This window comes from Myotis yumanensis, unplaced genomic scaffold, assembly GCF_028538775.1.
Source record: "Myotis yumanensis isolate MYYU_CA2020_CCGP unplaced genomic scaffold, mMyoYum1.0.hap1 SCAF_3, whole genome shotgun sequence".
NCBI lineage: Eukaryota > Metazoa > Chordata > Mammalia > Chiroptera > Vespertilionidae > Myotis > Myotis yumanensis.
In genome coordinates this window covers 124,327,898-124,354,571 of record NW_027223754.1, presented here as the reverse complement: position 1 = coordinate 124,354,571, position 26,674 = coordinate 124,327,898, and the positions used below count along the sequence as shown (strand labels likewise).

General features: G+C 44.4%; 1 protein-coding gene across 1 annotated transcript in view; it reads right to left on the bottom strand.

Moving 5' to 3' along the window:
- The window catches only part of TMCC3 (transmembrane and coiled-coil domain family 3), a 254,640-nt gene extending 232,277 nt beyond the window's left edge, over positions 1-22,363 (bottom strand). Inside the window, exon 1 of the mRNA XM_070409565.1 lies at positions 22,343-22,363. Within this exon, the coding sequence (XP_070265666.1) occupies positions 22,343-22,351 (9 nt within the window). The 5' untranslated portion in view covers positions 22,352-22,363. The remainder of the gene's footprint in view (positions 1-22,342) is intronic.
- Between the last annotated feature and the right edge of the window lie 4,311 nt (positions 22,364-26,674).

Below are 26,674 nucleotides of genomic sequence, written 5' to 3'. Positions count from 1 at the left end.
GTTTTTCCAGGCAAAAACACAGCTTGATTTTCTTACCTCAGTGGCAAAAGCAAGAGGTTAGAACCCCCAACTGCTGGAACTGAAAGGAACTTTAAAGGTTATTTGGTCCTAGCTAGTTTGGCTTGGTGGAGAGAGCGTCAGCCTGCAGACCAAAGGGTCCCGGGTTCTATTCCTGTCAAGGGCACATACCTCAGTTGCAGGCTCCTCCCTGGCCCGGGGCCCTGGCCCAGGCTCATGCGGGAGGCAACCAATCGATGTGTTTCTCTCACATTGATATTTCTCTGTCTTTCCCTCTCACTTCCACTCTCTCTGAAAAATCAATGGAAAAATATCCTTGGTTGAGGATTTTTTTAAAAAGGTTATCTGGCTGAGCATTATGGATTTTGTGTACCATTAAAATTTAAAAAGAATTTAAAGAATTAAAACAATGCTGCCAACTTTTTATTTTGCCAAGTAAGGTCATTAAAAAGTAAAAACAATCCAACCACCATCTACTTTCACCACCACTTCATAAAAGAAAGGAATTTTACATCAAGAATTGGGACATACCCAATCTTAGAATAGAGAATTCATTAAACTGAGTACACTTAGCTTCACGACAAGCCAACCATATTCATTTTCTTTTTTGTGCCAATGTTGCTTCAGATTATGGAAGACTGGATGTCAAATCCATGTTTGGGGAGCAACCTCATTGTTCTCCTAACAATCTAACACCCCCACATCCAGTGACATGGTCTGGATTCAATTCCGGTGACAATGAAGTTATTCATGGCAGACTCAGAACTAGAACCCAGGACTTCTGCCTCCCAGTCTCACATCTTCCCCCTAATCCACAACTAGTCCAACCAGCACCCCAGCCCACTCTCTGCCTGCCCCATCTCACTGCCCTTGGTTCTTAGGTCTGCTCGGCTCATCCAAAGTATGTTTTTGGTCCTCTCCCATGGGCAAGAAAACAACAACAAAATAAAATAAAGCCCTCTCTTGTAAGTGGCTGGAGATTTCGACATTCGTGCAGGCCCAAACAACAATCATCCATCTGTTTAAATGTGTCCTTTTTCCATAATCCTTACTAACAGCCCGCACCCTCTCGCTCTTCCTGTATGCTGCCAGAGCCTGCCTTTCTCTAGTGTCCCTGGTGGAGAGCAACTAGGTAGGTGCTCTGGAACTACACGCATGCATGAGTTTTCAAGGGCACTTAAGAATTAACCAGCTGTGGTGGTTATTTTTATGTGTCAATGTAACTGAGCCAGAATGCCCAGATAGTTGGTAAAACATTATTTCTGGATGTGTCTGTGAGGCTGTGCCTGGAAGAGGTTAATATTTGAATTGCTGAACTGAGTAAAGCAGTTGGCCCTCCCCAGTGTGGGTGGGCAGCATCCAATCAGTTGAGGCTTGCAAAGAGCAAAAAGCAGAGCAAGGGCAAACTGACTCCCTCTGCCTGAGCGGAGACAGCCATCTCCTGCGCTTGGACATCACACCAGAGCTCTGACTCTCTGGATTTCAGACTCAGATCAGGACTGCGGCCATCAGCCGATTCTCAGGCCTTCCGTCTCAGGCTGAATTACACCCCTGGCTCTCCTGGCCTCCAGCTTGGGAACAGCAGATCACGGGACTTCTCGGCCTCCGTAACCGCAGGAGCCAATTCCTATAACAAACCTCCTCATATATGCACATCCTATTGGTCTGTTTCTCTGGAGAACCCTCATACATCAGCTTCCCCTGGATTTCAGAGCCAAGGAAACCTCAGTGGGCTAGCCTATGGAGTTAGAGAAACTACATCTATCTCAGATCCCTCGCCTTCCTCCACTCTCCCTGGTCCTCTTCCCATTCAATACTCAGCTTCCTCCTGTGTGCCGGGCACTGTTCACTTGCCCCTGTGACTCCTCACTCTTGTCCTGACACAGGAGTCAGCCTCATTTAGCACCACCGGCCACATGGGTACAGCACTTCTCTGGCACAGATACAACGGCCTCTGCCACTCAGACACCCAGACCCTGCCTGGTCTACGCCTGCTGGGCACTGCTGTCTCCAGCTAGCCCTGCAGCTACAGCTAAATGATGGTCAGGACTGCAAGGCCTCCAGAGTCCTTCCAGAATCATAAAATGAATGCATTTGAGAGCAGTCAGCATTGACAATGGCTGTAATAGATACTATACTGGCTCAATCCATTCTATTTTCCATTAAGATTTTAGCTTTCACACAGCAGGGCTTTGATAGAAGTCCTGAGCCTGGGAGCAGGTGATTGAGAATGTCTAATACCTTTTTTAATGAACCAAATAGCAGGACTTTTGTTGCCATTCCAGGTTTCTTTCTTTTCAAAGCCTTCCTCTGTCCCTCCTCGTTCCGATACACAGCTAAGGACAATTCTTTTTCCTTGCAACACCATTTTACTCCCTCCCTTCCATTAATTACTGCCTCAGTTTTTTATTCCCTTATAAAGCTTTTTAATAGGACTAAACAATTCAAGAGAGAAACTAAGTGGTAGATGGAATTTTTTGTTCCTGGTAATAGGCTGCAGTAAAAAAACACACAAATTCTCTCCAGGATACCAAGAAGTGAGACACATCCCAGAGATTCAACACAGAGAACAGGGATGTGATCTCTCCTTGCCAATAATCCGTGCTTCTCTCAAAACGACCTCCTCAGGTTTTGGCAGCAGGCTCTTCATAACATCGGGTCTACGTGAATCAGCTCGGTCATGCAGACACGATTTATTTGTCCCCCAGAGCAACAGGATGTTGGCTGATTTAGATTTGAAGTTTGGAGATAAATGAGACTGCCTGCTGCCCTGTTGGAGAGCAAAGGTATTATCTTGCTCACTACCCCCGAGGTATTCACTTCCTGGCTTGTAATTGACATTTCCAAGGCATCTCCTGTTAAAGAGATGGGCAGGAGATGGCATGGTTCCAATGGGCCCTGAGTCATGCAACAGTAGAGGTGGGAGGTGGCACAGGTCATCAAGAAAAGCAGCCAGTTAAATGAGCACATCAATAAAATGGTGTGAATAAAATAGGGCAGATGTCTATACATATAAATGCAGAAAATTCCCACGTGTCTAGGTATGTGACATACCACATGGTTAGTGCCTTTTCTCAAAATTTCATTCATTCAGCTACTGACTCATTCAGCAAATAGTTATTGAGTGCTTATTGGGTGTCCTGTATGAGTACTGAGCTCTGGGAATATGATGGTGACGTAGGTACCTCCCCACATAGCTTACAAGTCTAGAGCTTACAATTACTAAACAAAATTACAACTGCCACCCTTTGAAAAATACCAAATAGTCAGAGAGGGAGGGAGTATTTAACATATTGATATTCTGGACAATTGAGAATTACCATATATGCCATGAATGGATTTTCAATTTACAAATAAGTAAATTTACCTATAAGTAGTTTACTTATGAATATTAAGCCAAAATAACAGTTTTGTTCACTCACAAAATGTTTATTGGACCAGCGTATGGGCGACTGCATAAAAATCTGGGTTACATGACTAACAAATTTCCTATCCTTAATAAGCTCACAATCTAAGTGAGGAAATGAAAAAATTAACAAAGAGCTTCAATATAGATGACAAGAGCTTTAATGAAGGATGGAAAAAATTTTGGGATTGGGCAGGTAATAAAGGTTGGAAGGAGGGCAGCACTTAGAACTTTCAGTTGAGTCTTAAAGAATGAGTAAGGCTTTCTCTGACTGGCTTATTTCACTTAGCATAATACTCTCTAGGTTCCTCTATGCTGTCTCAAAGGGTAAGAGATCCTTCTTTTTATAGCTGCATAGTATTCCACTGTCACATAATTTCACTTATATGTGGAATTTAATGAATAAAATAAAATAATGAAACAAACAGATCCAGAGACATAGAAGCATGGAATAGACTGACAAATCTCAGAGGAAAGGGGGATAGGAAGGGGTGGGAAGGGATTAACCAAAAAACTTATATGCATATATGCATAATCCATGGTCACAGACAATAGTGTGGTGAAGGCCTGGGGGGCAGGGGGAGCGGGGCGGGCAGGATGGAAAGGTCAAAAGGTGGGGAGGGGGACATCAACAATAAAGATAAATTAAAAGAAGAAAAGAATGAGTAAGGCCATGCCAGGCAGGCAAGGAGTTGGGGAGTTCACTTCAGATGGAGGGAACCGCATGTACATTCCCAACTGAAAGTAGTGCCTTCAGGGTGAGCAGAGCGTGCATCCGGGCAGCAGCCAAAAACAAGCCTAGTGGGGGAAACAGAAGCCACGTCTTGAAGGGCTCTGTAAGCCTTGACAACATAGTTGAACTTTATCTTGCAAGCAATGGAAAGCCTCTGTTTCCTTAGAGAATGATTGGATTAAATGATTAGATTGCCTGCTGAAACATTACTCAGGCTGAAGTATTATGCACTTTGCATGTTTCTGAAGGTGTGGCCTGAGGCGTAAAGACTGGAGGGAGCATGGGCCATGTAAGCAATGACAGTGCAGTGGCAGGAGGATGATAATCATCATTCACTCTTTCTCAAACAGAGTTTATATGAAAGGGAAAGAAACATGTCTAAGAAGAGGTTTTATTTTTTTTATTTTATTTTTTATCTATAATTTCTTTATTGGTTAAGGTATTACAAATGTGTCCTCATTCCCCCCCCCTCCCGCCCCCCGCCCATTAACCCCAACCTCCATTACAACTCAGTCCAGTCTCTTCATTAAAAAAAGCCTAAACCTGGCCAATGTGGAGTGTCATCCTGTGCACTGAGGGGTCAAACATTCAATTCCCTGTCGAGGTGCATGCCCAGGTTGCAGGTTCCAGGAGGCAACCAATCAATGTTTCTCTCACCCCTCTCTCTCTCTCTCTCTCTCTCTCTCTCTCCCCCCTCCCTCCCTCCCTCCCTCCCCCTTTCTGTCTCTCTAAAACAGGGTTCTCAACCTGTGGGTGGCGACCCCTTTGGGGGTCGAACGACCCTTTCATAGGGGTCGCCTAAGACCATCGGAAAACACATATATAATTACATATTGTTTTTTGTGATTAATCACTATGCTTTAATTATGTTCAATTTGTAACAATGAAATTGGGGGTCACCACAACATGAGGAACTGTATTAAAGGGTCGCGGCATTAGGAAGGTTGAGAATCACTGCTCTAAAATCAATAAAAAACATCCTCAGGTAAGGATTAAAAAACAACTAGACTCATTTTACAAGAGGAATAAAACTGCTCATGCCTTTTGACTTAGTGATTCCATTAGAGGATTCCCAAGAAAACAATCTAGATTAGAGAAAAATAACTTTGTGCAAAGATGCTTTTTAACTATACACTCAGCCAACAAATGAAAATAATCCGAAAAGTCTGAAAATAAGGGATGGCTTCAGCCAAATGTCATCTATCGACATGACCAAATACTACGTAATATTAAATTAACTGCAGCCATACATGGGAATGTTTTTGGTGGGTAAAGCAATCTTCAAAATAATATATACACAGTGACTACAACCATAAGTCCCAACTATGTGTTGGGCCCAAAGCTAGTTTCTGGGAACACAAAGCTAGTTTCTGTCCTCTGAGATCTCACGGTTCACAGATAAAGCAAGACACACACAATTATAACAATGTGAGAATTCTAGACAAAAGTGGGCACCATGAGAGCCCAGAAGAGAACCTGCCCGATTTAGAGGCCACACAGACACACCCGAGGACATTAAAATCAGTGGCAGAACTCAGGTACAAACCTTGATGGTCCCAAACACGGGCTTGCTAATTTTGGTAGATTATCTGGACATGAAAATAGAAATTGTAACACTTATCACGGAAAACACTCAAACCCCAAAGAATATCTGTACAGAGCCCCTTCAGAGTCCTTGGACCCTGCCTTGAGAAACAAAGCTGTAGAAGTAGGAGGATGGAAGTGAAGGGGAGAAAACAAAGACTCACTCAACATTGCTTAGCTCCTGATTATGACTGAGTCAGAGGACGTCAGAGACCGAAGCCCCAGCATCTGGGAGAATAGCAGGGGGCTCCCTGAAATAAGAACCCCAAGAAAAGGATCAGGCTTCAGGGTAAAAATAAGTTCCATTTCTGGCATACTGAGTTTGAGGGCCGTGTAAGAGGAGAAAGGTAGAGGTATTCAGATTTTGCTGGAAATTTATCTCTGGAGATTTGGAGTGAGAGACTCAGGTCCAACCTCATCTTCTGGGGAGAGCTGTAGCTGGAAATGGATGCTAAACAACAGGTATGAACATACCTACGTAACATTACTAAATATAGAAGGTGTCCCCTTTTAGTCCCTCAAATATTTGTTAAGCATCTACTTTTCATAGTATCTCCATCAAATTGATGAATAAAAATAAAAAAAGATCATCTATAATAAATAATAAATTATGGAATAGAGGGTCAGCTTCATACAGGATATATCGATCTCATATTTTCCCATGAGAAAAATTCTCTTAAAAATGAATAAAATTTAGAAATATGATTTGATTAATATAACATGAAAGCTAACTTTTTCTACAGTGCTATATTCATGACCATCTACTACCAAGCCTGTGAACTGCTGAGAATAAGGACTGTGAGACTCTGTCTTATATGACTTTCTAACAAACACCTGGAAAAAAACAAATAGTTACTATGTGTGGAAGGAATTCTGTAAACAGAAAAATACTCTGTATGGCTCCCAAACATTAGGAAGTTTCAAAGCACTAAAGAGAGCATGTGTGTGTATGCACATGCCACCGAGTTCTGCTGTTGGAATAATCCGGCTGCCAATGCGGAGGGGTGTGCTTTCATTCATTTGAATTCTACAGTTACTCATACGTAAATTAGAGGCAATGCAGAAAATGTGAGAAATTCGGAATTCATTTATCATTTTAGTACTACTAAGATTCTTTCTGTGTTTGTGATGGGTATGTGCCAACATTACAATTATGTTATCTCCAGAAATGACTTGAGAAGACATTTTCAATGATGAGTTTTGAGGAGCAGGACTGGAAAGGATATTGTCAGTCTGTTGTACATTCAGGGTGTGCTGAGTCCCATGCTCTTTTTGCAAACATACTTCAATGCACAGAGGAAAGTGAAAACAACACTAAATCTCAGGGCCACAGAGGGAGAGCTGACAGAAGAGAAACACAATTTTGGCGTATACACTCTGTTGTATACCAAAACACCAGTTCTCCTTGTTGAAACAGACATAACCCAAGAAAATAAAGATAATGTGTGTTCTTCCTGACGCTCTCTCTTCCTACTCCCTTATTGTCTTTGCATATAAACGGCATAAACAAGCTAGGATTAAGAGGGAAGTATTTGGTTTTCTTAAGCCCATCAACTGAGGTTTATGAACAAAATGGAGCTTCCCAAACACGTCATAATTGCCTATAAAACCTATTAAAAATAGAGACTCTGGTCCAATCACAGAAACTGATTCAGTAAGTCTGGGGTGAATCCAGGAATCTGAACTTCCCAAAGCACCCCCCAACACACACACACACACACACACACACACACACACCCCTACTCACACAAACAATGCTAATAACCAGCCAAATTTGTGAACAAAGAACTGCACTCAGCAAATAACAGTAAAGGCTTTCATATGGACAGCAATTCAGAGTTTACAAAACACGCCCTCACATAAACCATTTCATCCCCATTGCAAAGGAGGAAAATGAGGCGCAGAGTGGTTCAAGGTCACAAGCCTCTACATGTCGGACCTCCGTTCAGATGCCGCAGTACAATGCTGTCTCCACAGAAATGCCGCATGTAAAGCATAATTCAAAATGGAAAGGCAGGAGCTGCTATCTTTTCCCTTCCACTGCAGTCGAGGGTGGCTTTGCAGAGCCCAGACAGTTCTGGTCCATTACCAGCAGCCTAACTTCTGCCAGACATCTCTGAAGGCAACACAAATTACAAAGCATTTGCTATTGTTACACCATTCAGCTAACTCCATTGTCAGAACGTTTCAAACCCTGTAATTTCGCCTGGAAAAAGTGGAGTGCCCCGCTCCTTGGAACTGCCTGTTAGACTATTCCATGTCAAGCTTGCTTGGGAGTGGGCATAAGAAACTATTCTCCACTAGGAAATCAATGTTTGCAAATACCCTGGAAAGCCAGATAATAGCCATAATGGTTTAGAATAACAGTAACCAGCGTGGTTTACTATTAACATTGCAAGTACATATTTTATTTCGTGGCTTTATCACACATATTGTTAGCTCAACTCTCTTAAGTGTTTAATGTTGGGTTTTTGTTTGGCTCTTTGTGTGTATTGGTTCAACTCAAAGTATTTTATTCACATTTCAAACAACACTGAATCTAGCCCTCTTTCCCAGTGTTTTTTACCCCAACCTTCTGTTAACAACACTTTCCAGTTTATAATGTTCCTAGTCCTTAGATTCCAAGGTAATAAAGAAGGAGCCCTTATACTAAAGAACTCCATGGGATTGCTTTCCTGTTGGAAATTTGAAAATGCTTTAACAAGCCATCACACTGCACTGAATTCAAGGAGTGTGTCCATGCACTAGTGGGGTGTGCATGGCTATGATACTTGATTTCTTTGAGTCCCAGTTTCCTGTCTGCCGGGGTTCTTGTTCCAGCATTAAGAAGGGTTCAGCAATCTGGAAAAGAGGCTGTGTGTAACAAGTAAGAGTCCAGAGCCAAAACATAATTTTGCAAGGCATGTGGGGGTCAGAGGAGCCTAGCTTAAGAAATTAATTTCTCCTCTCTCAAGACCCCATGCTTTTTATTAACACAAATTGTCCTGAGGCAAGGCAGAGATATACATTTCAAAGGGTCAGGTTTCGCTATACACAGTCCATTGTCAGATTAGAAGAATTAGCCTATGGCTGTTCAGGTGTTTGGCCAGTAGGAGGCAATAATATGTAGATTAAGATGCCCTGAGCTGTCTGGCAGCAAACAATCATCCCTTTTCAGGTTTGGGGAAATGCCTTCAGCCATTCCCAACAGGCGACAACATATGTGACTGGGCCCTTGTTGAGTCCCCAAGTTCCATCAACCTTTTGATGAAACTCTTGCAATTATGATATGCTGGAATTGGCTTCTGGCACCTGTCAAACGGGGTTAATACTTTAATGATGGTTTTGACTCAGCAAATTTACTAAAAATCATTGAATTATATACTTAACATTGATCAATTTCATAATATGTAAATAATTCCTCAATAAAGTTGTTAAAACATTTATTTAAAAAATTTTAGTTAAGGGAAGAAGTCGTGGACAAGAAACCATCGGTGATAAAGGTAGACGGAAGACAGGCTCATTGAGAAAGAGAGAAAGGGGGAAGGGCTAAGTAATCAGGTCAAGCTTGAGAGAATGGACAGAACTTTAAGAGTGTGTTTAGGAGTCATGTCCTACTTAAAACCATCTTCCCAGAATCCCCTGGCACCACAACTCCTCTTCCCCGACCCTCAAAGGTAATCCTGCTCTTTTCTAGAGGTATTTAGCTCTAGATTTTGGAGATGCTTTTGTTAACCCAGTCTTCACACTGCAGGGCAACTGTTCATTTGAAAGTCTGATCCTCACTAGACTGGGAGTTCCTGGAGCTCAGAAGCTGTGCATTTGGTAGGCCTAGTCCCTAACTCAGCCCAAGAGCTCAAGAATGTTAGAAGAATGAAAGAATGAATAAACATTGCCACAGCAAAAAGGCAAAAAAAAGGAGAGAAGATTTTGAATAGTCAATTTAATATATATGGATATTCAAACTGCTTAGCACTAAGTGAATGGTTTTATTATTAACAAAACATGCCAAAAACTATGCTACAGAAAGAAGTCCATTTTGAAGCAACATTAACCTACAAAATAAAGATGTTCAAATGCATAGATCTAATATTAGATAACCCCCTGTCCTATTTCCAAGGCTTAAGGGGCCCAGATATTGGCCAGACCTCAAAAGACCTCATAGAGCTATCTACATCTTATGGTCAGAATCCTCCAAGATGACAATTAGCAGCAATCCCACTCTTACTAACCCCTGTTGGGCTTGCTGAGGATTCATTCTTCAAGAATCTGGTCTGAATGAGAAAGGTCAAAGGCAACAGAGAGCAAGGAAGAGGGTAAGCAAGAGATGTGTTCCAGACTGCCTCCTCTTCTCCTCCTCAAACACTATCCAGCATGCCAGAGAACTGCTGGGTTATTTATTTAGCGGGTACTAGATGCAATTCCGTCACCCATTCAATACATATATATTGAGCCCCTACTCTAGGCCTGCTATTGTTCTAGGCAGTTGTTACATCAATGAATAAAGCATTTAAACATATTCAAGAACGAGATGGGGTGACCCTACCTGATGTCAAGATTTACTGTATTACGTAGCAAATAAGATCTGAATAAAGAGCCCACACACTCATCTACACTTGGAAACTTGATATATGACAAAGGTGGCATTGTACATTGGTGGGAAAATGATGGGTAGTCAATAAGTCTTGCTGGAATAATTGAATATATATATGAGGAAAAACAATTCCTACCTCACTTACTACACTAAATTTAATTCCAAGTGGATTAATGGCCTAAATATTACAGGCAAAACTTAAACTCTTATTAGGTAAATATCTTTAGTCTGCAGATATGGAAGAATTCCTTATAAAACCAAAAGCACAAATCACAAAGGAATGAATAGATAACATCAAATACATTAAAATTCATCAAAATAATCAATCACAAACAACACAAACTGGAGAAATATATTTTCAACTCAGTAAGAAAAAGACAATCCAAAAGAGAAATGGGTAAAAGATATGAGCAGGTAATTCACAGAAGAGGAAACCCAAAGGGCCGATGAATACATAAAAATACGTTCACCCACACCACTAATCAGGAACCACAAATTGAAACCATAATGAGATAATATTTTGTCCCTGTCATATTTGAAAAAAAACTTAAGCCTGACAGTTCCAAATGACTGGGGAAAATCTAGGCCATCTAGTAAATCTCTTTGCAGAAGAGTATGGCAACATCTAGTAGAATTGACAGTATGTTTACCCTGCAGCCCCACCACTCCAGCCCTAAGTGCCCTAGCACTCACAAAGCCACAACAGCATTGTTTTGAAACAAGCCTAAGTATATGGCAAAACAGAAAGCATAACTTAATTATGTAGTATTCCAATACATGAATATGCTTAGCTCTAAAAATGCATGATCAGCTACTGGTATCAAAAAGATGGAACTTACATATATAATGTTGAGCAAAAAAGCAAATTACAGAATACAGGCATTCCTATATACACATGTGAGATATATATTAAAGGCATAAAAAAATAAGAGCATCTTGCTTAAGAATATATGCATATGTAGTAAAAGTACTGAAGTACATAGATATGTTAAATTCATAATAGAGGCTACCTGTGATGGGAAAGAGAAGTACTAGGAGAGCTCTATCTCTATTGCTTTTTTTTGTTTTAGAGTCTTTTATTGAAGTATAATTTACATACAGTGAAACAGATCTTAAGTATGCAGTCCAATGAGTTTGATCAATGTATACAGCCATGTAAACCACGCCAATATCAAGAACATTTCCATTACCCCAGAGAATTCCTTTATGCCCCTTCCTAGTAAGTCCCTACCAGCAAACACTGTTTTGATTTCTAACACCATAACTTATTTTTTCCTGTTCTAGGATTTCAAATAAGTGGAATCATACGAATGTATTCTTTTGTGTCCAGCTTGAGATTCATCCATGTCCGTGAATGTGCAGTAGTCTATTCTTCTTTATGGCCGAGTAGTATTCTATTTCATAAGTACACAATTTATCTTAATAACTAAAAAAAAGTTGTGGTCGATACGTGGGTGTCAACATATTATTCTTTATACTTTTTATACATACTAAAGAGTTCCTTTTAAAAAAAAAGTATAGGTCACCAAATGCTAGAGATTCTCTAGGACATATACCTAAGGGTGAAATGGCTGGGTTGTAGATTATGCATACTGTCAACATTACTAGATATTGCCAATTCTAGTTTCTGACCACAGACCTACTGAATCAGCTGCTTAGTAGATGTTGCTCAAGAATCTGCAGTTTTAAATTGATTTCAGAGGGAGGGAGGGGGAGAAAGAGAGCAATATAGACAGACAAACAGGTATTTGTTGTTCCACTCATTTATGCACCCACTAGTTGATTCCTGCATGTGTCCTGACTGGGGATTGCAACTTTGGCATATTGGGATAATGCTCCAACCAACTGAGCCACCTGGCCAGAGGAATCTACATTTTTAACAAACTCCCCAAGTAATTCTTCTGTACAACAGCATTTACAAAACAACTATTCATAAATACATTCTCTTTGTGGTATTCTATAAGCCCATTGGCTTCTATTACCATATGCCAAAAACTCATACATTTATATACTTAAATAAAACTTTCTTCTAAGGAATACACCTTAATAATGATCTGCTATGGATCTCTCTACTCCAATGATTCCCACGTGACTCAAACTCAATATGCACAAAACAGAAGCGATTTTCTTGGTTTTTTCCTCCAGAGTTTTATATCTCAGGTCATGGCACCCCATACACCCAGTTTTACCAAGCCAGAAACCTGGGAGTCTGTCATTCCTAAGTCCTCTCCTTCCTATCCTCCACATCCTATCAGTCACCAAGTCCTACTGATTCTACCGCTAAATACCTCTTAAATAGAATACGTGTCTCCATTCCCTTCTGGCCTCCCTAGTCCAGGTCATCTGGATTACTGTAGTGGCCTCCTCACCACTCTTCCTATGTCCAGGTTTGTCCCGCCAGTCCATTCTTCACCTTTGGCCAAAGGAACCTTCTGAAACAAACAGTTTTTGTCAAACACCTTCTTAGAGTCTCTCAATGGTTTTTTGTTGCCCTTAGGATAATTCTCAATATGTCTTAGCCTTTCATGACCTGTCCTCTCCCTACCTTTCCAACCTCAACCTCTGCACCCTACCCATTCAGCTACTCTGAACTTCACTTGCTTAAATGTGCCATTCGTTGCTCCTCTTTTGCATATGCTGTTCATTCTGCCTAGAATGCAATCCACCTCCTCTTTCCCTGATGCCCTTGCTCACCTTTCAAATCTCAGCTAAACAGTTACCTTATCTGGAAGGCTTTTATGAACCTCCCAGGCTAGGTTAGGAACTCCCACTACAATCCCCTAGCAACTTATTCTTCCTTTGCAATAGCATACCACAGTTCCCAGAACAGCTCAACTATCTTTTCAGACGGACTACAAACTTGATGAGGTGATTAGGCCATGCTGAGCCTGCTCACTCACCATGGATCCTAGCATATAGTAGGAGGTTCATTTAAAATATTGGTTTGATGAATGTTACCACATCACATTTAGTCTACATGCAAACAAAGCTTAGAAGCAGCCTCAGTTGTTCCTTTCAACTCGAAGATATGCACAGTTCTAAATCCACAAAGTCATCGATTATCTACACTAGTGTCTGTTTTATCTTCCTGCAGCTTTGGCAAGCACTGTCTGCCACCAGAGAAGCAGTCCATCAAAAATCACACCTCTGCAAGATTCAGCACTAGCCAGACTGATGTTCAAACCTTTAAAAAGCCCCGTGTATTTTCAACAGTGTCACACCTCAGTTACAAGGGAAGCACAATGCATGAAACCTTGTTAGGATTACAGTGATTGAAGTGGAAAGGCTTTTGGAAAAAGGACTGGACGTTTATATTTTTTGTCCTTGGATTTATGTCCAAGGCACAGCTGGGTATACTCAGGCTGCCAAGGATGGAGGCTGCATGTGAGTTCCCCAGCAGTTTCCCTAGAGCAGAAGCTCTCAATTTTAAATCTGCAACCTTCCATCCCCCTCCCCCCTCCCGCTTTTTTAGCAAAAACATTAAGCACACAGACTGTGTTGCCAGAATGACTGATTGAAAATCCCTGCGACATCATTTATTAGCTGTGGTACTCTAGGCAAATTACTTAGCCATTCAGTGTCTGGTTTCCTCACTTGAACATGGAATAAAATAGCACTGCTGAAACCAGTTTGGCTCAGTGGATAGAGCGTCAGCCTGCGGACTGAAAGGTCCCAGGTTAGATTCCAGTCAAGGGCATGTACCTGGGTTGCGGGCACATCCCCAGTAGGGGATGTGCAGGAGACAGCTGATCGATGTTTCTCTCTCATCGATGTTTCTAACTCTCTATCTCTCTCCCTTCCTCTCTGTAAAAAATCAATAAAATATATATATTTTAAAAAATAGCACTTATTTCATAGGTTTGCTGTGAGGATTAAATGAGATAATTACATGTAAGATGCTTAGAGTAATGGTTCAGTAAACATTATACATATCTAGGAGCATAGGAGTAGGTTTGGAAAAGAAGAGAAGTTAAACAGAAGAGAAAAGACAGAAGCAAAGTAATCTGCTATCTACATATATATAAAAGTCTAAGCAACCGGCCGACCAGCTGACCAGCCAGTAGCTATAATGTGCACTGACCACCAGGGGGCAGATGCTCCATGCAGGAGCTGCTGAGCTACAGCAACTTTGCAGAGTGCCCTCTCACACTCCGGGACTCCTCGGGCGATGTCAGACTGCCAGTTTCAGCCCAATCCCTGCAGGCCAGTCTGAGGGACCCCGCCAGTGCATGAATCTGTGCACCGAGCCTCTAATGTAATAATAACTGAACGCTTTGAACAGATTTTCATTCAAACCTCAGAAAACCCCTTTAATTCAGGTTAACCAGTCCAAGTCACACAGCTAATAAAGAGCTGAACTGGATTTGAATCAAGGCAATCTGTCTCCAGAGACCAAGTCCTTTAAGAACTGATGTCTTCTACCTTCACACCTGCCCCTGGGGGAATGGAACTCCTGAATTGTAAAGGAGAAAGTGAAGCAAAAAGATGGGAGGGAAGGAAAGGAAGAATAAACAGAGTAAGGCCAGACTCATCTGTTCTCTCCATTTAAAACAGGTTTCCCCTTATCATTCCTTCACAGACATAACAGAGCCCACTATGAAATAATTGCTAAGTAAAGTGTAGACACTTTACTTAGAATTCAGTAGGCCAGGTTGAAGTCACAATCACTGTTAAAGACTTCAACAAACTTACAGATCCTTCTCAACCTAAAAGATTCAAATGTGAAATGGAAACGAGAGACATACATGCGAGGGCAGGCAGGAGAGCAGTGAGTGAGCAATAGGGACACAAAAATACACCTCTGTCTAGAGCGGCAAGACCAGCAGAGGGGCTTGAGAGTCAGATAAAGGATTCAAGTTCTTGTTGGCCCTGTAACATCAGAAAAATGCCTTAACATCTCTGAGCATCGCTTTTTCATCCGTAAAATGGTAACAAGAACATTCGCCTCTCCAGGGATTACTTTCACACAGTGTTAGGAAGAATCAAGCACTCTCACACATTGCTGGTGGGGGGTGCAAACGGTGGGCAATCTGGTCATCTTTCCTCTCTTTTCTCAATTTAACAATCTTTCATAGCACTCACAATATACCCGGCACTATACTAGTCACTTTACTAGAGTTAGCTTAATCAATTTTTTGGTAGGTTGTTTGCAAAATGTCGGCAGTGATTCCCCTGAGTGTATCCTTGAGCTTGGCCAGGGTATGTGTTTTGGTCGGTGGGACAATAGCAAATGTGACACAAACAGAGATCTGAAAGGTGCTCGTGCTTTGGGATCTGCTGTCTCTTGCTGCCCTCTGGAACCCTGAAACCACCATGTGAAGAAACCTGGCCTAACTGACTAAACATGAGAGATCACATGCCATCCCAAATGAGGTCCCTGCAGGACCCACTCACCTGTCATCTGCCAGACATGTGAGTGGGGCCATCCTAGATCCTTTCGCTAGCAGCTGACCTACCAGGTGATCACAGAAGCATGAGAGAATCCAGCAGAGCTCAGAAGGGCTGGCCCAGATTAGAAGAGCCTCCCAGCCAAACTACAGACTCATGAGCGAAGTAAAGTAGTTATTGCTCTTAACACGCTAAATTTTGGAGTGATTTGTTATGCAACACAAACTAAACTAAGGAATACCATCCTCACAGTAATCCTGTGAGGTAGGTACTATTATTATTTTTCTTTTCAAAAAATCAGGCAACTGAGGCAAGAAGAGGTTAAGGGACTTGCACAATTTGTAAATGGCAAGAGTCAAGAGCAACACCTTGCAATCCAGCTTAAAGTCTGTGCTATACTTGGATATTTTAGATATAGGTATAGATAAGATATAGACATAGGTGTAGATATCTCCCCTATGCTATGCTGCTTCACCTAACAAAAGTAAGGATGTTCATATCACTTGACACAGAAATTCTACTGCAATCTGTCATACAGATATACTTGCACATATGTAAAACAATGTATGTATAAGATTATCCACTCCAGCACTGCTGATAATAGCAAAAGACTAGAAACAACCAATTTTAGTATATCTATATAGATATCCCAGCCCTAGCTGTTGGGGTGTGTACGGGAGGCAACTGATTGGTGTTTCTCTCTCACATTGATGTTCACCTTTCTCTCCATACCTCTCTCTCTAAACAACAACAAAGACCAACATTCCTCAGGTGAAAATTGAAGAAAGAAAGAAAAAAAAAAGGCATCCCATATGTAGCCATAAAAGAACCAGGTAGATCTACAAATATTGATCTTATATATAAGGGAAAAAAACAAAGTGCAGGCTTCAGGGGTACAATTCTAATATACATTATCTGTATATTGTATTGTGTGTTCAAGTCTCCTTCCATCACCATTTATCCCCCCTTCACCTCTGATAATCACTATACTATTGCCTATGAGGTTGTTTTTTTTGTTTTCTTTTTTTGCTTAATCTCTTCATCTTTTTCACCCAGCTCCCCAACCCTCTCTTCTGACAGCTATTAGTCTGTTCTCTGTATCTGTTTTTATTTTGTTAGTTTATTTTGTTCATTAGATTCCACATATAAGTGAAATCACATGGTATTTGTCTTTCTCTGACTGGCTTATTTCATGTATCATGATACTCTACAGGTCCATCCATGCTGTCGCAAAAGGTAAGATTTCCCTCTTTTTTTATGGCTGAGTAGTATTCCATTATGTAATGTACCACAGCTTTTTTATCCATTCATCTACTGATGGGCACTTGGGCTGCTTCCAAATCTTGGCTATCTACACTAATAAAAGAGAAACATGATAATTAGTGTCCGACCGCTACCCTTCCCATTGGCTAATCAGCATATCCTTATGCAAATTAACTGCCAGCCAAGATGGCGGCCAGCAGCCATGCACTGAAGCGAACAGGGAGGCTTGCTTGCTCCGGTGACTGCGGACTCCAACATTCCCCGCCTGACTTGCCGGCCTCTCAGCTGCAACTCTAAGCAACTATGTTGCAAATATAGAAGCTAAACAAAACCCCAGAAACCGGCTTTCAGTCAGCCGGGCTTCAGCCAGCCTGACGGCAACATTGTATCAATGTTTTCAGCAGCGAGGACTCAGAGCTAAAGCTGGCCCAGAATAAAAAAAAAAAAGAAAAAAGTAGCGGTTGGGAGCTTCAGTCACCCGCCAGCCTGAAAACGGCCCTCAGCCCCTCAGCCAGCCTGGCCAGGCACCCCAGTGGGGACCCCCACCCTGATCCAGGACACCCTTCAGGGCAAACCAGCCAGCCCCCACCCGTGCACCAGGCCTCTATTTTATATAGTAAAAGGGTAATATGCCTCCGGGCACCGGGATCAGTGGAGCAGTGAGGCCTCCCGGCACCGGGATCAGCATGACAGGGGGCAGCGCCCAAACCCCCTAATCGCCCTGCGGCTCTGTGTGTGACAGGGGAAGGCGCCCCAACCCCCTGATCAGCCCTGCTCTGTGCCTGATAGGGGGGAGCTCCCCAATCCCCTGATCACCCTGTGGCTCTGTGTGTGACAGGGTGCGGCGCCCCAAGCCCCCCCCCCCCCACGGGCCCTGCTCTGTGTGTGACAAGGTAGAGCCATAACCTCTCCATCGGCCCTGCCCTGAGTGTGACAGTGGCGGCACCCCAATCCCCCTCCACGAGCCTTGCTCTGTGTGTGACGGGGTAGAGCCATAACCTCCCCATTGGCCCTGCCCTGAGTGTGACAGGGTGCAGCGCCCCAACCTCCTGATCCGTCCTGCTCTGTGTGTGACACGGGGCGGTGCCCCAACTCCCCTATCGGCCCTACTCTGTGAGTGACGGGGGGAGCTCCTCAACCCCCTGATCGGCCCTGCTCTGTGCATGACGGGGGGAGCTCCTCAACCCCCTGATGGGCCCTGCTCTGTGCGTGACATGGGGGAGCTCCCCAACCCCCTGGTCGACCCTGCTCTGTGTGTGACAGGGTACGGAGCCCCAACCCCCCTGATGAGCCCTGCTCTGTGAGTGATAGGGGGCACCACTCCAACCCCCTGATTGGCCCTGCTGTGAGTGACAGGGGGCAGCACCCCAACCCCCTGATCCGCCCTGCTCTGTGCATGACAGGGGGTGGTGCGGCAACCTCCCCATCAACCCTGCCTTGAGTGTGATGGGGGCGGTGCCCAAACCCCCCAATCGGCCCTACCCTGAGTGTGACTGAGGGTGGCATTGCAACCTCCCAATCCGCCCTGCTCTGTGCATGACAGGGGGCGGCGCCCCAACTCCCCAATCGGCCCTGCTCTGAGCCTGACCAGGGGCTGCACCTAGGGATTGGGCATGCCCTCTGCCACCCGGGAGCAGGCCTAAGCCAGCAGGTCGTTATCTCCCGAGGGGTCCCAGACTGCGAGAGGGCACAGGCCGGGCTGGGGGACCCCCCCACCCCAAGTGCACAAATTTTTGTGCACCGGGCCTCTAGTCCTATGTAATAAAAGGCTAATATGCAAATCAATCGAACGGTGGAACGACTAGTTGCTATGATGCGCACTGACCACCAGGGGGCAGACACTCAATGAAGGACCTGTCCCCTGGTGTCAATGAACTCCCACAGGGGGAGCACCAATCAGCCAAAAGCCGGGCTCATGTCTGGTGAGCTCCGTGGCAGTGGCGAGAGCCTCTCCTGTCTCCAAGGCAGTGCTAAGGATGTCCGACTGATGGCCTAGCACTGAGGCCATCTCTCTCCGCGGGGAACAGGCCTAAGCCATTAGTCAGACATCACCCAAGGGCTCCCGGGCTGCCAGAGGGATGTCTGACTGCCAGCTTAGACCCGATCCCCCAGGGAGTGGGGCATCCCAGCTGAGGTCTAACAATTCCCTCTCTTTCTCTCTCTTAAATACACACACACACACTCTCACACACACACACACACACACACACACACACCAACCTTAGGTGTACATTAGAGGGTTCTCGCCTCTCCCTTCCTCTCACATCAGCAAGTTCAGTTGACTCTATCTCCAAAATACATCCTGTCTCTCCAACTGTCTTTCATCACCCCTGCACAGAAAAGTGGACTCTCTCCCTTATTACTACCATCACTTTCCATAATCCATTCCATACACATTAGCCAAGATAATGTTCAAAAAAGTAAACCAGATCACATCATTATACTCCTCTGTAGGAGGGAGGGAGAGGGAAAGAGGAGAGAGAGGGAGAGAGAGGAGAAAGAGAGGGAGAGAGAGATTTATTGTTTCACTCATTTATGCACTAACTGAATGATTCTTGGATATGCCCTGATAGAGGATCAAACCCGTAAGTAACCTTGGTGTATGGCAGGGGTGGGGAACCTTTTTTCTGCCAAGGGCCACTTGGATATTTATAACATCATTCATAGGCCATACAAAATTATCAACTTAAAAATTAGCCTGCTTTAAAAAAAAATTAGCCTGCTACATTTGGTCAAACATTTAATTGACTCACCCCTAACGCCTTGGCAGGGCAAGACCAAGTGATTTCACAGGCCTTACATGGCCCACGGGCCAGACGTTCCGACCCCTGGTGTATGGGAACAACGCTCTAACCAACAGAGCTACCCAGCCAGGTCCTATTTGTTTACTTTATTGTCTAATTTCTCAACTAGCATGTAGCCTCTAAGACAGTGGTTCTCAACCTTCCTAATGCTGCGACCCTTTAATACAGTTCCTCATGTTGTGGTGACCCCCAACCATAAAATTATTTTCGTTGCTACTTCATAACTGTAATTTTGCTACTGTTATGAATCATAATGTAAATATCTGATATGCAGGATGTATTTTCATTGTTACAAATTGAACATAATTAAAGCATAGTGATTAATCACAAAAACAATATGTAATTATATATGTATTTTCCGATGGTCTTAGGCGACCCCTGTGAAAGGGTCGTTCGACTCCCAAAGGGGTCGAGACCCACAGGTTGAGAACCGCTGCTCTAAGAGAACAGGTTCTTGGCTGTCATCTCCCACTGCACTCCTAGGGCTTAACACAATGCCTATATTTAGTAGGTGCTTAATACATAGGCCTTATAGTAGTTGTGGTGGATGTTTAAAATCAAATTGCTGAGCTCCAGTCCCAGAGATTCTGATTTAATAGGCCCGAAGTAGAGCTCAAGAATCTAGCAGGCATCCATCTCTTTCATCTTAAAGCAGGTAGTATGCAAATCACATTTTAAGATACAGACATGCCTCCTTGTACTGTGCTTCACTGAAACTGGAGGCAAAAACTCCACTAGGAAAAAGATTACGACTTGCTTTATTGTGACCTCACTTTATTACGGTCACTCTCTATCTCCAAATCTTAATTCTCCCTCTAACACACCTTACTTAGGCCGACAGATTCCATCCCACCTGCTTTCCTTAATTACCCGGGTGGCATTGAGGGTAAAAGGAGGTTGCTGACCCCTGAATCTGGAGTTCAAACAAGTTACCCTGCCAGTTTCCATTTCTGCTGCTCCAACCAATGCCAGGCATTCAAACTAGCTGGTCAGCCAGGCTGGAATCCTGTCCTCCCCAGAAACACCTGAGCAGGTTTGGACTAAGTCCAAAAGGTAAGCCAGGTAAATTTCCATGTCAGCTCGCTAGAAGACTTTGCAGAGGCAGCCGGGGCCAATTCATACTTGTTCTACAAACCCTCCAAATACCACTCCCCAGCCCTCACATATACACATACGCTTACAGAAGACTTAATTCTGGCATCACCTGCAAAACCGGAGGCCAGAGGCCCCCTTGAAGCAACCTCGCAGCTGAGGGGAAGAAATCTGTGAAAGGACCGTTCGGGTGACTAATGTAATAGACACACAGGTAATTTAGTAACAAGGCAACCCCAACGTGCAATCCAGAGAAATTCAAAGGCTCTAGTGAAAAGTCTTATTCTGTTTTTACCATTTCTTCTCACCCTTATCTCTTCAGAAAACACCCAACCAACACTCTTTCCTGGACACCTCCGGGATGCCTAAACTGTCAGGAAGTTGGCCTTAGGTCTGGGAAAATGTGGATGTCCTTAAGTTTCCTCTACTTCCCTTCGCCCCTGCAAGTGCCAAGATCCTGCGTTTGATTAAACCTGCCTCTGTCGCCAAGGTTATGATGCAAACAGCACGCTGGGACTGGTAACTTATGAAATCACCAACGCTTTCCAGTGGATGAGCTCCCCTAGACAGGTAGGATGAGCTGCGCAGGCCTGCGTGCCTGCTCTCTGCGGCTGGCAATAAGGAGCTCCAATCCCCAGGCTGTTCCTTGAGGTGGAATAAACCCTGCAGTTCAGCCTGCAGACTGGAATTTTCCCACTCAGAGCGCGGTTGGAGGAGGCGGGGTGCGCGCAGGGACCCCGCACCTGCTTCGGGAAGCAGCCCCGGCCGAGGGCGCCGCCTCCAGGACGCTGCGCGGTGCCCGTCGGTGGGCAGCGCCTAGTCGCTGGGGCGAGGGAACTTGAGTTCACACTCCCTCGCGCCTTCCAAACGCCAGAAGCCAGGGCATTTCTGGAGGCGAGGGCTGAGGCTTCCGTCCCCGAAACACACACACACACACACACACACACACACACACACACACGTACACACCCTCTGCCTCTTACCCCCTGGCGTGCGAGTGGGCCCCACCTCCCTGGAGTGTGCGCTCAGGGAGCCCCACCGACGCCTGGCGGCACAGTTCCCGAGGCTCCCGGGGATGGAGCGAGGGGCTGAGCAGCAGAACGCCGCGGCGAAATGAGCCGAGCGCGCGTGCGGGGCGCCCGGGAAGGGGCTCCCCTAAAAGCTCGAGGCGGGGGGCGCTGGGAATAGACCCCCGGGTGCGCGAGGAGGGAACCCCGACGTGGCCGCGCCACATCAGGGAGCGCGGGGCCGAGGGCGCTCAGGCGGGGAGAGGCCCCGAGCACCCCCTGAATCCTCGTGTCGCCGAGGGGCGCCCCTCCTGCGCCTAGGCTACAGCCGCGGCCTGCGAGACCCCTCGCCCCAGCCCCTCGCCCTTCCCGCCCAGCTCCCCCGCGAGGCTCCCCTGCCCGCGGCGCGCTCTCCCGCCCGTCCGCACAGTCGCCGCCGGCTCCCTCGCGCCTCCGGGGCCAGCACTCACTCACCCTCCGCATGGTGCCGGAGCCGTCCGGGCTGGGCTCGGGCGAGAGGTGGACCGGGCGGGCTGTGGCGGAGGGCCGCTGGGGAGCCGCGCTGCCCCCGCCCGCACACGCGTGCGCCGCGGCCGGCGAGCGGGCTGCGGCCTCCGCGGGGGCGGGGCACGGGCAGCGGGGACCTCCCCGCTCCGGGACCTTCTCGAATGGGGGCGTCCCCACCTCCCCAGGCCGCTTCACCCCTCCTCTCCCGCCCCCGAGAGGAGCTGGATCCAGGTGCCTGCGGTCGCCCCCAGCTCTGAGCCGGAGAAATAGGAGTTGAGCTTTGTGGCCGACCTTTGGGGTAACTAAGTTTCAGGAGCAAGAGAGGGTTGTTGGGGAACTGAGGTGGGAGATCTCACCACCTTGCAAGTACCTCTGTTCTCCCCATGGGAGGCGGGCCCGCTGGTGTCCCATCCCCACTTGTTGGAGTCTGCGATTGTCTTATGCCAATCCTGAGCTTTCATCAGAGGGGAGGGGCGGGGTGGGATGGGGAGAGAGCTAAGAGGGCAAACAGATCAGCTCAGGGCTGGGGGAAAGACAGCCTCCTGGAGCAGAGATGGTCTAGTTTTTTCCAGATGCAGCGGCTCAGCGTGGGGAGGGGTCTGCACCCCCCGAACTGCGGAACCCACAGGTCTTCCTGGCAAACCCCTGCGTGCAGGGCTTCCTCTTCACAAACAGCCTCCCCACCCCCAACCCAGCTTCTCCAAACAACAGGGAAAGCCCATCCCCAAAAGCCAATGCTTCTGGGAAGATGAGGGAGGGAGGGAGGATATATTCCTCGTGACCATGAAAACACTGCACATCCTTGAGCCAGGGGAATGCAGGATCCAAACCCTCAAGAACAAGAGTAGGATGGCATGAGGTCAGAAATCTGACCTTCTTCCCATTTGGCTCCCAGGGCAGAACAAAGCAAATGAAAGAGCACCGAATTCAAGGCAGCCTGAATTTGATGTAGAAAAAAAATATTCCTTGTTTACCAAAGGATCGTTTGAAAAGCATACAAGGACGCTTGCATTTTCAAACCGGGCTGTGACAGGTAAGCAGGCAGACAGCAGTGGAATGCAAAGGCAAACACTTCTGAGGACTGTTTTGGCTTTTACATTGCCTGGATGCCAGTAATTCTGGCAGATCACCACTGTCAAAGAAATACTGTTATAATTTTCTAACATTGATAGAGTGTCAGCAGCACTATGGAGACCAAAGATCAAACAGACTAAGCACGTTTATGATCTCATGAATAAAAACATTGTGTCTGAATTTCTCTTTGGTGCCTACCAGCACGGATAAAAGGAGAGGTGACATATATTAAGAGAAAAAGTAAAGGAAGGAAATTAATGAAGCCTGCTAACTCCTTTTTACTTTAACTTAAGATATGCATACAGTGGGTTTTTTTCCTTCCCTGATAGAAAGTTCTTCAGATTGGTCTTAAATGTTTTGCCATTGGGGAAATAATTTTATTAAATGTACTTACTTATGCACCGTGGGCTTTACGTGTTATCACTTTAAATCCACAAAACCCTATGAAGTGAGTAGTATAATTCTATGGTTTTTCAGGAGATACTAAGGCTCAGAGATGGTAGGTAATTTGCCCAAGGCCACACAGCTTGTTAGTGGCACAGCCAGGATTTGAACTCAGGCAGTTTGACTCCAGGGTCCACTCGCTTCATTCCTATGCTTTACTGCCCTCCTGTGCTCTGATTCATATAAAAGGTACAGCTGTGGAAAGGTGTTACTGAAAGTAAAAATATGAGCTCTTGTCATAGGTCAAATTAGTAGCTTCCCATCCCTAGGCCTCAGTTTAGAATCTTCATCTGTAAAATGAAAACTTGGACTAAAAAGATGTGTTAAAGACCTGTACAGAAGTAAAATTCTTGTTTTAGTGTATTACCATGTGAATATTGTGTGTTCAGCATTGTAGGAAATCTTAGTACTTCATTGGTTTATGTAATATTTTTACCACAGCCTCTTGTTTCTACAACACTACCTCCTAATTAACATTTTTTGCTTAGTGAATACAATATCTAATCCAACTACTGTTTTTTGTTATTTTAATTTCTGTTTGTTTGATTTTGCTAAACTTGAATAAGATCCCGGGAGAGTTTCAGTTAAGTAATTATTAGGGTGATCTTCAAGTATTAGTTAGCCAGAATAATTTTTAAACTCCCCTCAGAAACCAAGACAATTATTGAACTGTACCAAATAAATGACAACACATCAGATGTAATGGAAGACAGTCATATGCTCATTTATGGAAATCCCCATGTTTTCAATGCTACCATTAACTAACTTGAAGAACCAATTTAAAAGTGAAACTAGATTGAGTCAGGTTTCCTCTTTTTTGGGGGAGGGCAATGAGGAGGAGAGTCCTTATCTCTTTCTTATATTTAAAGGATCTTCACATTGTTTAATGATGAGTGATATCTCTGTTTCATATTATCATACCTCCATTAGCCATCTAAACTCAGACATGTTATTTCTGTTTCCTTGAAACCCTCATAATAGTTGAGAACATAATATGCTTTTTTCCTTTTTTCTTAATTGTGTAACAACATCTCCACCAGTTACAAACAACAGTTATATTCAACCCTCTTGATCTTCAGGCCAGATTCATAGGTTTCCATCTTAAATACACTGGTATCGGAAGGCCAACCTAACTTCTTTTATTAATTACTAACATAGATAGACATTTGATAAAACTGATCAAAACCAAACCAATTTATAATTTCACATAAATAGTAAAAGAGAAGTGAATAATTCAGTCTGCCTTTTATAGATAAGAAATGTTACCAATTAGCATAATTTTTTACCAGTCTGTCATCTTCCATTTGGATATGCATTAGTAATAAAATACTGGTTTTCTTTATCATGTTCTTAAATTATAGCCCTTCACAAGGCATCTGTTAAATACCTACTATGGGGGCATATGTTATTGGTTGAATCAATTTATATTTCCCTGAAACAGGTCAAGAATAATAAGGAAACAAAATGGTCTCAACTACATGTATTGAGCACTTTATATGCCTTGGGCACTGTGACAAGCTCTTTTACATGTTTCACCCTTACAAAACTGTTACATCCTTACCTGATAGTTATTATCTCCATGAAATAGATTAGGAAACTAAGGTTTATCTAGGTTAACCACTTTCCAGAGATTGTATGGCTAATAAGTGAAGCAGGTCTAACCCAAATTTGTCTGATTCCAGAGTCTATAAGATTAACTAATGACAGGTGGGTGCTAATGTATCATAGTCTCTACTCTCTCTCTCTGGAACTTCTTCAGAGTAGTGGCAATGTGAGCCAAGAATTTTATATCCAGTAAAACTGACTTTCAAATATTTATACTAGAATAGAATGGGGTTAACTAAGAAATGGTTCTCAAAGAAGATGACTAATTAGCTTAAAAAGAATAGAAGATTTGAATTAAAAGAGTGAAGAATCTTTTTTAAAAAATATTTTTATTGATTTCAGAGAGGAAGGGAGAGGGAGAGAGAGATTGAAACATCAATGATGAGGGAGAAGCATTGATTGGCTGCCTCCTGCATGCCTCTCACTGGGGATTGAGCCCGCAACCTGGGCATGTGCCCTGACTGGGAATCAGTCGACACTCAACCACTGAGCCACACCAGCTGGCCGGGCTAAAGAATATTCCCGATAGGGGACATCAGAATGACCAATAATATAGAGGTGGTGACAGTAAAAATGTAACTGCAGAACTAGCTCAAATGGTTCTAAGACAACAGACCAAAATCACAAGCCATGCATCCAAAGCATGCACAGAGGAGAAAGCTTTCACCTGCAGCTTAATCCAGAACCAAAGTCTGCTCCTCGAGCCCCTGCCCCCCTCTCCCGCCGCCCCCCCCTCCCCTGCCAACCAGAGGACGGGGATATAACTGGAACTTGAGCACCAGAACCCTTTTAGAAGCGAAGGGTCTATTGTCCAGGAAGATCTGGTGCTGAAGCCCTGAATGGCCAAGCTCCAAGTTTCTCCAGTAAAACTTGCCCCACCAGTGCTTCCAAATAGCTGTTTCCCGGCCTAACCCCTAAAAACCCACCACAAACCCCAGATTTGAGAGGTGCCTTCTGTATCCTGCAAACAGACTCAGGATTAAATAAATTGCTCTTTCTTTTCTCAAAAGTATTGAGAATGTCATAGTATTGGCTTCTTTGCTTGTGGCCAATAAACCCTTGTTCAGTAACAAAAAGACCAGATCTCCTAGGGCAGTGGTCGGCAAACTGCGGCTCACGAGCCACATGCGGCTCTTTGGCCCCTTGAGTGTGGCTCTTCCTAAGCCTTAGGAGTAC